The 14,375-nt window shown below is 40.3% G+C and overlaps 1 protein-coding gene across 2 annotated transcripts in view; it reads right to left on the reverse strand.

Annotated features, from left to right (window-relative positions):
• ecel1 (endothelin converting enzyme-like 1) overlaps positions 1–14,375 on the reverse strand; it is a 55,584-nt gene that overhangs the window by 30,925 nt on the left and 10,284 nt on the right. For both annotated transcript variants that reach the window (XM_023961545.2, XM_023961543.2), the window contains exons 4-6: positions 13,301–13,411; positions 13,094–13,186; positions 11,590–11,714 (exon numbers count right to left, since the gene is read on the reverse strand). In XM_023961545.2, coding sequence (XP_023817313.1) covers positions 11,590–11,714; positions 13,094–13,186; positions 13,301–13,411 — 329 coding nt within the window. The remainder of the gene's footprint in view (positions 1–11,589; positions 11,715–13,093; positions 13,187–13,300; positions 13,412–14,375) is intronic.

Below are 14,375 nucleotides of genomic sequence, written 5' to 3' on the forward strand. Positions count from 1 at the left end.
TTCCCAACGGCAGTCAAATTCAATCAAAATCTTTTGTGACCAAGAATGTCCTTTAAGTGTAAGTCACATGAGTGCGTATGAGTGCTGCAGGTTTTTGGGATGTCTGACACATGGAGGGTCGTAGAGTGGAGCGGCTGCACCTTGAGGGGAGCGCAGATGTGTCTTGCAGTTCCCCTAGGGCTCTGAGGCCACCTCAAGGGACATCATGAAAATGAAACGCACCATTGTTGTTTGTGTAGTGAATGTATCGTGAAGTATTTATGAGGCCAATAAAAGTTACACACACTTACGACGTGCGGGTGATGTTGTTGTATGGTGTCCTTATTTCACTTTCCAGTAAGTAACTCCTGCAGCCTTAGTGATGTAAGAGGAGTACCAGAGAAGAGAGGGAAAGTGGCTGTGATTTTATTTTGTTGATAGCACCATCAGAAAATTATGGAAGCAAGGCTCAATGCAAATTTGCAACATGGGCGTTTGGGCCCATCTCAAAGACTTTAAGGACCATGCCAAAACAAAGAAGCACAAAACAAAGCATCATCCCGCTGTCAAGAATTTTCTGGTGGCATCGATATTAGTGCTCAGAATTGGGACGACCAGAAACGCCATGAACTCCACATTGCAACATATGTCCCTACACATCAATTTCTGCAGTCTGTCTGACATTCTGCAGGATAAGAGTGGAGCATTTCAGATGCACAAAACCAAATGCACAGCCATAATATTCTAAAAGTCATGTTCTCTGTTCTGCTCTTGGTACTCTGCTCTCCACTGTGCTCTCTGCATCTTTGACCGTTTTCACCCGCTGAAACAAAAGGGGGATTGCAGGCTTACTGATAGAATTACCATAATGACCCCACATTGGCCGGAAAACGCAACCTCTAAGCTTTCAGAAACTGCTGGAATTTTTCAGACTAAGCAAAGTGTTGTGGATATACAGCAGCCAAAGGTGGACTTCAATCAGACAACTCATGCAGTAAAATTATTTATTTTCACATTCTTTTAGTTTGGCATAAGGCTCCGTACAATTCCATGAAACAAGATTTCCATAAAACTTTAGTGTAACAACTACCCTTAACGGAGCTCACAGGTGGAAGACAGGGAGGAGGGTGGGGCGACGAAAGTAGCGCTTGCGGTAAAGGAAGAGAATGAACATCTTGCACACCTGGACTTAAATAGGACGCTGAACAGGTGAGTTGATTAACTGAACCGCCATAGGGGAGTAATTTCAGTCTCCCTGAAATGCTCCCAAGGTCGCTCACTTGTGCAAAGGTGTCTTTACAATAATATTAATGACTCTTTCCACATTTTCAGGCTAATTAATTACTGATTAATTTCTCAAGCGTTTTTTGTGGTGTCTGGTGGTTTTTAGATGACTATTGGGATGGAAAACCATGATTCCATCAATGTTTTGCTTGCAGCATGCCCATACAAAAAATTTAGCATAAAGAGTTTTGCTCTATGGGTTCACCCAGTAGTTTATGACCTTGATATTTCATGCAGGTCTCCTGCATGCCCTAGACAGACCCCATTTCTCAACCGCAGACAGCCCATATCCACCCGTAAAGTGACTCAAACAATTCATGCAGCAGAGGTGTCTAGTTTCAATCTTCAGTCAACGCACAGATGAGATGTCCTGCGGCCTGCAGCGCACAAGTTCAGCAGCATTGCAATCTAAGCGCCACCGTGGGATTTGGATTACGCGTCGCGTCAACCAATCAGGGGCTCAGCGGATACACTGATGTGACATGTTTAGTGACACAATCAGTGGGTGGTGCCTAAAGCTAACTGGAGGAAATTCTGATCGTTCTTCTCCTGAACTTTATTTTCCTTTTTGTATCAAGGCAATGATAAAAAGGTCAGTTTTCATTATTATTCTTATTATTTTCCTGGTTGGAGTAATGCCGGACAGCAAGTCGACAGACACACAGAGAGACAGAAGTACCGCTGCGATTGGCCGTCATTCAGACACAGCTCCCTCAGCAGGGGTGAACCTCCCCGTACTGGGACATGGAGAGTCTCTGACTGATCTCATTTGTAGAGCTCTTTAAAATAAAAACGTCTGATCTCTCAACATCATTCTTGTCTTTTATACCTTGTAAATGAGATAAATAAATACACTGCTCCATGTAGCGATAAGGCTAAAAACATTTGGCAGTAGTTCCTCCCTCACGCGTCTGGGGGTGTGGTTTATAAACACATTTTTGGACAGGTGTTGAGCAGTAAATTCGAAGAGCATCCAAATAAAGGTGATGGAAATTTGATGCACAAACTGCATTCGGTGTGAATGTACCATAAGGCTGAAGCGAAGCAGATTCTCCTCATGATTCCCTGTTGAGAACAAAACCTGTAGTCTTTTCTGTAGTAACATCACTAACAGGTTTGCAACTTTAGCAAATTCCTTCATAGAAGTCTTTTTGAAGTCAATAGCAAGACACATCACTCTGTGTTCAGAACGTAACCATCAGAACAAACACCTAAAAGTCTAAAGACTCAATCTTCATTTACACAGAAGCAAACTTTAGAATTACATGATGGGGGAATCATTCATTCTCTAATGCATCAAAGGTGTAACAGGGCTTTAAACTGTCTTTGTGAGTGTGACTTCATGCAGTAATGGAGTCAAAGCACAGCTAAATGAAAGCATTGTCTGCCAGAGCTCTTCACAGATCAAGCAGTAGGTCTTAATCAACACAGGACTGAGTGAAAGCCTCATTAGCTGAATGGATTTTAATGGGGCTAGTTAGAGAGATGAAAAGACACCGTCCCCGTGCTCTACATTAACACATTAGAGCAGGTAATGACCCCTTAGGTAATTGAAGAGAGAGGCGCGCCTCTTTACAAAACTCCTCTTGAGCTGCACTTTTACTACAAACTGATAGTGATGGGAAATGTCCGCAGTTTGATCATTTCAAATTTTAAATTGTGAAACAAATGTAAGAAAATGGGAAGTACAAGCAAGTTTTCAGATGCACCTGAAAACTCAAGGACCCCATGACGTTTTTTCCTGTGGACCTTGAAGTCTGAGCTCCAGAGTGATTTGTCACTCCTTCTAAATATAAAAACTTTTTAAAAAATTGCAGCAAAATTGTAATCAATGTCCATGTAAAACAGATTGGATGCTTTTAAAGAAACATTGTTTGCATGCAAGAAAACAAGATGTCAAACACTGAAAATTGGGTTTGAGTAGTTTTTTGTCTTTTGACTGTGGAAGCAGTTTTCTGTGTGAAACCATCATGGGTTTTATTGAAACATTACAACTTTCCAGTCCCAACATCACCTCAATATCATACATGAAAGATTTTCAATGTATTTCCATTTAATAACAATTTCTCTTCTGTTTTCCGTGTCTAAAATATTTAAATTTCTACTCTATAATAACATTTTTTGGGATGCTGTAACTTGCAGAATTTAGGAAAGCAACTTATAAAGCAGAGATGGATGGGGATGGGGTTCATTTTGTGAAAAATAAAAGTATAAAAACAATTATAAAAAATGTAAACATTGAGTTCAGTCTATGCTTTGAGGTTTGAAGCGCAAAATGACCCCCCCAAAAGCAAACTGCAGGTTGGTTCAGTCTAAGACCTCTGAAGGTTGGTCTCACTGACTGCATGTGAGAATTGGAGTGAATGAGAGTGATGTGATCCATAGAAAATGGTCCTCTTCTGACTCCAACCAAATAAAGTCAATTCAGATCTATCAATCAAACATTTGTAACTTTTGATTGATTGCCCAATAGTGATTCTTGCTCTGCTGCAAAAAAAGAGGAACAGAGGAAGAATGGTTATTCTGACAAATAGAATCATTTCGTTTATACGATTTTGGATTCTTGGAGCCAGTGAGTACTTCCTGTTTGGAACGTCATGGGGGAGGAGTCACTCTGTCCATTTCTCTTAGACAGTCAATGTGTTTTTATGATAAGACTTTAGATTGCCTTCATGGACTGAAATGCGCCATCACAGTTGATGAGTTTTGGGACACTCTTTTTATCTGTTTTAGTCATTGTGACACTCAGGTTGTGTAGGTTGTTTTAAACGTGTATTTCTAGGTCAGTAGCCATCCAACTGGGGTTTGCATGGTTGCACAACATCGTTTAATAAAGTAATGAATGCTGTTGGAACCCCAGAATCAGGTTATTTGAGATTTTTTTTTGCTGCCACCTTAACTTTTGTGCCAGCAGAGCTGCAGACCTGTGAATATTACAATGGTTTAATCCACCTGTTCTGAGCTGTGTTTCAAGACAAATAACAAAAGTCAGATTTGTTTGTGTTTTGTAATCCAACTTTTATGCTCAGCTGGTAAACAATCGTGTTTATGGTTGAAGGCTTTGTGGAACATTTCTCCTAAACTTTCTGTATCTAGAAGTTCCCAGTTTTGCTTTTCTTGGACAGAGATGATGATCCCAGCAGGAACTCTCATTTGTGGCTCTTTTGCATCTCTGACTTCATCATGAACACTCATACGGTTTCGCTGCGAGGCGTCTAAATGTACAGCGTAGACACACACTTTCAAACATACAGCCTCCAGAGGGAGGAGCGCACAAAGGGGGAGTGTGGGGGAGACGCTGGTGTTTTCATTATTCTTTCCCCTTCATTGGAGGCTTGCTCATCTGGCTAATGGGATTGGCGGCAGTCACCACTGTGCACTGGGACCACACACACACAAACACACCGAGCAGGGAATGAGACTAGAGGAAAAGAAAGGAGGAGGAGGAACCAATGTGTGACTAGTCAGCTGACGTGTATGCTTGAAACTTCATTACTAGGAAAAATGAAGATAGGGACTTTGACAAAAACAACTGCAAAGATGGACAATTGATTTGGTAAAATCAATAATCAAGAAAAATTCAGACAGACTTCTTACAAAGAAATAAAAGGATGAAGAAACAAAGTGAAAGAAACAGAAAGACAATAGACTGAAGGAGAGTGAAATTGACTGGATGACGAAATAAATCCATCAGAAACAAAATGAAATGGAAAAAATGAGGAATGTAGAAAAGACTGGGTAATTAAACCGTTTAGGAGCTAAATTGTCAATAAAAAAACTGTTTTTTTTTTATTTCTGAAGAATACAGGAAAAGCTTTTGTGTGGTTCAGGTGAAGTTTTAGCTGAGTGAAACTTTACATGCTGTGATCCTGAAAGTGCTGTGATGATGTTAAGTGCTCGCAGGCAGGAGACTTTACAGGAAATGCGTTTGCTGCTTGAACATTTCCAGTGGTTTTCATCAAAACGCTATAATCTAAGGTTGTTCTATAATGTCAGCTTTTTATCCAACCATTGTTAGCCAAACCGATCTGGCGTTGGATCTCTTGTTCATGTTGTGTAAATGGTTCATGAGGTATGTGTGAGTTGTCTTGGTTTCCAAGTCCACCATACAGAAACAAAGCTCATAATTCAGAATGTTCTTTTACAAAACCTTTTTCTGGCATTTCCCTCTTGCTCAGACATTTTTTTCCGAAATATCGTGAAAATGTAATAAGATATAACACATTGACATAAACCTCTCAAGAGCTGCTATTTTTTTTAAGTATGGATACTCAGGTCCTCAGGAGTCCATGAAATAGGTTGTGGGTTCCTCAGGGTTCAATTTTGGGACCAATACTTTTTAATTGACATATGTTGCCTCTTGGGGATGTCATCAGGAGACATGGCGTTGACTTTCACAGCTATGCTGATGATACACAGTTTTACATCGCCGTATCTCCGGATGACCTTGAACCTATAAACACTCTTTCAAAATGCATTTTAGATATATGGATGGCAGAAAACTTTCTACAGCTCAACCAGGACAAAAAGTTTTAATCATTACTCCTAAAGATAAGAGAGAGATTATTTTACCCAAACTTAGGAACTTTAAACCTTCTCAATATGTGAGAAACCTGGGCGTTTTTTTTAGCTCTGAGCTGTGTTTGGTTCCTCACATCAGAAATGTTGTGAAAACAGGATTTTACCATCTTAAGAACATTGCCAGACTCCCCCCATTCCTCTCTTTTACCAGCACAGAGGTGCTAGTGCATGCTTTTATTTTTAGTCGTTTATATTTTTGTAACGCCCTGCTCTCTGGTGTACCAAAAAAGTCTCTTTCAAACCTACAACTATTGCAGAACTCTGCGGCACAAGTTCTGACAAGGACCAGAGGGTGGGAACACATTACTCCGGTTTTAAAATCGCTGCATGGGCTCCCTGTGTGTTTCAGGATTGATTTTAATTTTTTTTTAATGGTTTACAAATTTTTTAAAGGTCTTGGGCCCTTTTACTTAAATGATATTATTTTAAAATATGAGCCCTCGTGGACCCTGAGGTCCTCTGGCACTGGCCTCCTAGTTGTTCCTAAGGTTAGGACCAAGACACACGGTGAGGCCTCGTTCCGCCATTACGGTCCTCGCCTGTGGAACAGCCTGCCGGAGAACCTCAGGGCAACAGAGACTGTGGTTTTTAAGAAGAGGCTGAAGACTCACCTTTTAGTCTGGCTTTTACATGACTTTGGTAATTGCTTATGTCTTTTATTATTTATCTATTTATTAATTTATCTTTTTATTTATTATCTTTTTGTTTTTAATATGCTATTCTTTTTATTGTTATTTTACTATTTTACATAATTACGTTATGTTTTAATCATTTTACGTATTTTATTTCTTAATTACTAACATTGTTATATCTTATTTATATTATATTTCTTTTATGTTGTTATTTTCTGACAATTTTTATTCTGATTTTTTTTATTCCAGTGTTTCCTCTTGGGGATCCATTGTTCTGGGGTACTGCCGGCTTCACCTGTAGGGGGTGCTGTTACTGCGGTACCCGTTCTCACTGGGCCGGCTGGGGTCCCGCTCTGTGGGCTAATAGCTGTAGAGTGGGCCCTAGGCTGCTCCGTATTGGGCGGACGCTGTAGTAATGACCCACGGGGTCGGGCTGGGCCTTGAAATGACTGGATCCCCATGATATCGTTTCCACAGCAGTACCAAGCCAGACCTTCTTTAAGCTGCAGTTCTTTGTTTGTTCAGGGTTCTACTGGGGGAACTGGGTGGGTGGAGGGAGGAATCAGGTGAGGGAGGGGTCCCATCTGTGTGTGATTGTCCTCTGTTTTCTGTTTTTAATAATTTTCATTTTTTTTCTTTTTTATGATTATTTGATCTGCTTTTATGTTAGGTGCTTTGTGTTTTTAATTGAAATGAAAGGCACTATATAAGTAAATAAAGTTTGAGTTTAACCTATTCGTCAACAAAAAAAATAAAGTGGGGCAGAGAGGGTGTAGGTGGGTATAGCGCCTACGTGCCCTACAATGCCACTCCTGACAGTAATTTTATACTTATAGTTTATATATTATTTGCCTAAGTTTAAGTAAACTTTCAAGATTATCTTCAGGTCATAAAACAAGCTGACTAGCCGAGCACTAAGGAGGAAACAAAACCAACTCTTTCTCAAAACCTCAGAAAAAAACAAAAGTATAAGTTGTACGTCTCTGTTAAAATTGAACCCAGAGATGGAGAGAAGGTGGTGAAGAAAAAAGCTAAAAACAATAAAGCAAATTCTTTTAAGGACAGGGAAAAATAGCAGGATGGGTTCAGGAGGAGAGGAAGAGAATTGAGAGAGACAGAGATGGATGGAAGGGATGGACAGAGCTGTAGATGGAGAGAAAAGGAGGGCAGAGAGGTGTTGGGGGATTGAAATAAAGCTGCTGGAAGGAGATGTTATCAGGCGAAGCTGAGGAAGATGCTGTGAGAGTGGAATAAGAAAGACAGGAGAGGTCAGGGAGAAAAAGACTGGAGGGAAAAGAGTGATTGAAGGGAGGATGAATGAGAGAAAAACACTTTAGGTAGGAGGTCTGAGGAAGAATGAAGCTACATTTTGCACGTTGACTCTGAAAATTTGCTGTACAATGAAACAACATCAGAACTTCAAAAAAGAATTTATTATCCTATTAAGACTTTAATGTTATTGAACTGATTGGCTGAAGATGGAACAACTGAAGGATGGAGAACAGGGAAAAGGAGAAATGTAAAAAGGAATAGTTTGAAAATGTCAGAAATAAAAAAAAAAAAAAATCAAAGATTCTTTTCTCCTCTAACTCTGAAAAACCAATGACTCCAAAGTTAATATATTAGTAGTTTTATATACTAAAGTAAATGTATTGGGAATCAGTGCTAAAACTGGGCTTGATTGTAAATTGTTCTTCTTTTTTTTTTTTTCCACACACAATTCTGGGCAGAGCCAGCTGTGGGACTAATATGCAGATTTTTGTGTTTCAGTGACATAAAAATAGTGTTTTTTTCAAACATTTTTGTTTATAACATCAGGTGGGCGTTATGGTAAGCCAAATACACTCATCAGCTATTAATTACTCCGTCCATCTATCCATTCAGTCTCCTCACCTCTGGTTTCAAAAGGGGCACTTTACCTAATAATAAGCCTCTTTAGAGTCTGTTTAGGAATTTTTTGTTGCTATTGTTTGTTAGCTGCTTTCTTTTCCAGCTCATAGTTTTGCATTACAAGGGCCATGTGTCTTTGATTGACTGATTAAAGAAAACAATCTCACTTCCCTTTTTACCGCCCACATTTGAATTTTTGCGACATTGAGGTGTTTGGTCACATATCTTCAGGCAACACCGTTACAAATAAATTGTGTCTCCATCAAAAACTGCATTTTTGAAAAGACAGCATTAGGTTTTCAGGTTTTTCCCTTCATAGCCACCTCAGTCTTTCTTCATGGTAACAGCATTCACTCATGATGAACACATAGTACAGCTAAAACCAACAATTCAGGTAACATAATATAGTTCTTTCACTTCTCCATGGACTTATTTAAGTACAGGTACTGGTGTTCTTCTCCTTTTAATTACCTTAGCTGAACTTCTTCTCGAATGTTCATACGGCTCCTCATGTTCCCATTGTCCACATGTTTCACTGTTTATTCCTGACAGGTAATCCCTTCATCTCAGCTAATCTCCACTCATTTTATGCTTGCCTCCTTTAAGGAACGCTGCCATTATTTCCACAGCTTTATGTGTAACTTCAATGGAGGCTGAAATAAACCCCGCTGACAATGGTTGACGATGATCCAAACACATTCAGATGCCCGATGGTCATGTCACTTTGCATTTGAAAGCATAAAGAAAAATGAGAACAGACCTCACTAAGTGTGTCAACAAATTCCTGGTACAAGCTTTGGTTATCGTCTACTTTCACAGCTGGGATGATCTGGCTGCAGCGCTCTCAGTGTGCGTCTTAAAAAGTGATCCAAAATAAAAATAGGACACACTTTTCTCTGCTGCTTCTTGGCCTAATCTGGCAACAGTTGGCTGCAAGAGTCGAATTCAAGTCTCAAATGTTTTCCTACAGAGTTTATATGAGATTTGAACCCTGCAACCTAAACACATCTTTTTGACTTTGCTTCTGTGAATAATTCCAAAAGGAGCTGCCTCCACCAACAGCACAACTAAAGCTTCTACACTGCAAGAACTTTCTGGGATTTCTGTTTTCATTTCAAACAGAAGTTTCTGAGCATTTCCTCACATTAAAATCACTTCAGATTAAAGTCTCTGTTAAACAAGATGGTCCAAATTTAAGGGATTCTATGTGCAAAAGCTTATATATCGAACTTTAAGTATCTTTTTCAAACGTGTAATTAAGATCATTTTTACTGACATTTATCCCAGTGTTATAGGAAGAAAACATCAGATAAACAGGAGAAGCTTTAAATAAGATATGTTTTTGTCAGATGAGGCTGATCAGACTCTGATAATGTGCAGCATGAAAAGTATAAGGTTTACGTTTATCCAAACAATTTAAAGCTCAAAATGTTAAAATATTAATTTCAAAACAGAACAATGTTGTTTTAAATATATTTTTACTTTCATTGTAATTTACTTAAATAAAATATTAAAATTTTAATTTGTAAATATTAAAAATATTTACAAATTAAAATCTTTAATAACATCAGCTGGAATGGACTTTCCTGCAAATGTATCTTAAGGTTGGTTAATGCAGAAAAAAGTACCAAAAGAACCTGCTTGTAAAGCTTCAGTTAGCATAGTCTGCACGGTCAGAAGAAGCTGGAACCAACCGATTTTGTGGAAATGCAAGAAAACCCTAGAAAACAACACAGACGATTTGATGAAGTCCACAAAATCACATTTGAACAAAGACAAAACATGAACAGAAACTTCTGATTTGTTGTGGCCCCTGTTAGAAATAACATTTTTTATGCAATAATGTGCTTTTTTGGAGCCATTTCACTGACAACCTGCGGTTACAAAGTCCAACCTACACTGCTGAGCAAAACCATCTTTCTGGAAAATACTTCAGACAAATATTTCAAAACAATGCTTTATCAATACTTGATAACAGCCCAAAATGATCTAAAATGGCATACTTTAAAGATACAACTATGAACAGCAACAAAAACTTAACAAACCAAAACAATGTAAAAAAAAAGACTGAATCAATGTGTCCTTTGTTAGGGAAGCAATAGCAGGTAAAAAAACACGTCTTACCTGTGGGTCAGTTCCCCTTGTAATTGTGCAGTAGACATACCAGGTTCTATCAGAGTCAGAGGAGTTTGTTTTTCTTCACAAATCATATTTTTTTGTAACAATTGTCAACTGATACAAAGATTCTAGAGTGCATCACAGATGTCTTCACCTGATCACTGGTGGATTTTTGCGTTCACAAACTGTCATTTCAGGGTAAAAAATTATCATTCATCTCCACTAACATCACTCATGTCCAGAATTAGCAGAGTAGATGATGCGTTTCAGCACCAAATTCAATTCTTGTCAATGCACATTTCCCCAGCAAACCTGCATTGGACACGTTTCTTCATGGCATGTGAAGAGAGATCAATATCACACCAGACCACAGATTTGAGCAAACTCAATCAGACATTGCAGCATACAACAATGCAGCCCAACACGCTAAGCTGAAATGATTTATTAGCCACAGTGAATGAAGCAGTGTCGGTATGAACTGAGGTTTCATGACGGAAACGTCTGAATGGGATATGCTTTTAGGCCGACATGTTTCCACTCTCACAAATGACAAGCGTGAAATCCACTCGCCAGTCAGCTGCATATAAGCTCCTGGGTGTTTGTGTGGAACAGAGGGACTATTGGTGAGCTGTCAGCAGCTGCAACACATAACCTGACGTGCTGCCGCCCTTTAGGCCCTCCCCAGGAGTCTGTCAAGACGGAGAACAGAAGTGTGTGTGTGCTCGTCCATGTGTGTCTGTTGAAGACTGGGAGGTAGAAAGGCGTTCGAGAGGGATCAATATTAATCAGCTGCATTAGATTTGCACGTTCAACCAACAGTGACTCCCCCCCCTAACTCTCAGTCACACGACTGCATACACAAATCAGTCCAGAGCAATGTTTTAGAACCGATCCATTCACCTTATGACACCGTGTTTTGGCCAGAACTGTGGAGACTGCCCTACAGCAAACAAACACACACACAAAGAACCTCAAACTAAAGCGCTTAGTCAGACTCCAGAACAACTACTTCAAAACTGCATCCAATTTCATTGATTTTTCCACAATCTTCCTCCTCTCATTCCACAAAGCCCTCCACTCACTGAGCACCAGCACCCATCCTCACCTCTTTGAAGTGGTCCTGATGATGTTTGAGACTTTCTTTATATAGTCAGTGGCGAGTACCACAATTTCTTCGTCCTCAGAGAAGTTGTCATGGAAGATTTTGTCCAGCAGGTGTTTCCAGCGAAGCTGTGGTGGAAGGACACACGGTACAGTCTCAGACCCGAAAGACTCTTGAGTTCATAGAAACAATAACAAAAGGTATTGGTACTGCATCACGGATTCACATGTCAGAGACAATAACATATTCTTATAAATAATTTCAAAGAACTGTGTCAGTGAATGTCAGGTTGCAGTTGGACAATAGTTGCAGTAAAGCCACAGTCACGTCAACATAAGAGGGGTGCTGTGGGCTTTTGGGTTGTCTGGCTCCATGGAGGGTCATAGAGAGGAGCAGCTGCATCTTTGTATGGCCACCTCAAAGGATGTCACTTAAATGGAATGCACCATTGTCGTGGGTGTAGTAAGTGTTTCGTGAAATATTCGCAAGGCCAGTGGAAGTTGCTCAAACTTATGTTGTACAGGAGATGCAGTCGTACAGTGTCCTTACGTCACGTTGTTAATAAGGTACTGGTCCCTTATGGACCGCAAAGTGCACGTTGGATGCTTGTAGGATGTCCATACAACCGACGCTGATTGTCTAAATTCTTCATTTTAACAGTCAGGCTGCGCACAAAGATTACACACTCATCACATGAACAGGCTCCTTGTGGAGTCCACAAGGATTTTGGGGGCTTAAAAAATGAAAAATTTGTACGACACACCTGCATCTCACTTACCGGTACTTCACCCTTGCTGAACTTTACGTTGTGATCATCAAAAACGTCAGGGCAATAACAGTGGTGCCACATCCCTCCAACCACCAAACCCTCAATTTTCCAAAGGAATAAATCCAAGAAAACACACTCTGAAATGTATTTTTTTAGACCAACAGCATCCTGGTCTTAAGTTAGCACATTTTGAAAAGGAATATGTGACTGTGGGCTTTTCAAACTGTACTCCACAGTGAGACAAAACCATATCTACAGAACACAGACAGAGAAGCAGAGCAGAGATGTCTGCGTTATTAGTCGTTTAGTTCAGCATCTCTACAGACCAATCCTGCTGGCTTCAAACCTAACACCACCTCTCTCTGCAGACTCATTCCTCCCCTCCTGTTATTTTCAACAGCCTTCCATGTTTTCTACTTTTCTCCTTCCACCAACTTCCTTTGCTCCGTCTCTCAATCTGCTCGTCTGCCCCTGCAGGGCAAACAGCTTTTGTGAATCACTTAGACCCCTGTGTCTGTGCGTGTGCGTCTGTGTGTGGATGTCCGTGCGTGTGTGTGTGGTGCGCTTCATTGCTCACTCATCCTGACCACACACTCTCCCTCTCAGCACACCGCTTTAAACCCTCAGCTGCGCTTCAAATTTTTTATCTTTCCGTCTGATTTTCCATAAACTGCGCGGGCACACTCATGCATGTAAATGCAGTTTCTGTGTGTTTCTGCATGTGTTTGCAGTTCTCACATTAGGAGCAATGTGCTGTAGCTCCCTGAGGGTGATGCGGTTATACATGGTGCTGATGTCTTTCCGTTGGTCCTCGTATTCTGACACAGTGATCTAAAGAGGAATAGAGGGGGGGGGGGGGGGGGGGGGGGGGGGGTGTCACTCAACAATTCACAAACACATGCACCACAGCATGTAGACATGCATGCACACATGCAACCAGCTCACGTTGGCCAGTCGAGTCTCCAGCTGTATGATCTCCTTTGACTTCTGCGTGGCATTGTGAGCTCCCAGCATGCTCAGCAGACGCTCCATCAGAGCCTTGTACGCCGCTAGGATCTGAGGACACGAGCAACATCAGCGTTAGCGGACAGGAGGCGGTGCAGAGCATCATCAGCAGTGGGCAGCAACAAGGGTGACATGTGGCAAAGTGGAAGGGATAACAAAAGCACTGCAGGGGACAAAGCAAAGCAGGTGGACTGATGAAGAAAAATGAGAAAAGAGTCAATCTACCAGATGGAAGAATGAAGAAATGGTTCAGCGAGGGACAGAAGTAAGGAAAACGGGGTCAGTGCTTCAACGTAAAGAGTACTTTAGGTAAAGTTAATTATCTCAAATGAGAGTCTTCATAGTTTTACAAAAACACCACAGAAGCAGTTGAACAACACAACAAAAGAACACAACAAAAAAATCAAACTTAATTAGAAACTCAGACTTTTAAAGTTTAAGTGTCAAAATAAAAGCCTTTTGGACCAAAGTTTTTACTGTTGCATCAAACTATTGACACACTTTAATATACATGTGAGGTCTTTTGTCTTTTAAAGCAAAGGTACCTGGTGTGGTGCACTTCATTACTTCATAACTACAAGCTGGATGTACAAATATAAAAAAATGTGATCTTTCTGCTCTGTATCTTTTGTTTCCCCTCATAAATGTGTTAGGATGCACCACCTCAGTTTGGTTTTTCTGTGGATCTCTTGGTTCTTGTCATGTTCTGTTTTCAGGTCTTATGTTTTTCCTGTCACAGTCAAACCAGGTTCAAGCTTCTAATCATTCACAGTTCTCTTCATTTGGTTGATTGTCCTCAGTGTATTTAAGTGTCTGGTTGTCATCTGTTTTGTCACCCTGTTGATCCCTTTGTTCACATTTCTGTCATTTTTTAATTTAGGGTTTTACCAAAGGCTCAATCTCCTGCATTTTTGGTCCTACCCCACTGGTTCCAGACAAATTAGTTAACAAAATTAGTTCCCTTTCAGAGGTCATTGTTGTTGTTTCACATATCCTCAAACTATGTCCCTTGAAA

The sequence above is a fragment of the Oryzias latipes genome, chromosome 13, assembly GCF_053564925.1.
Source record: "Oryzias latipes strain Hd-rR chromosome 13, Olatipes_Hd-rR_3.1".
Lineage (NCBI taxonomy): Eukaryota > Metazoa > Chordata > Actinopteri > Beloniformes > Adrianichthyidae > Oryzias > Oryzias latipes.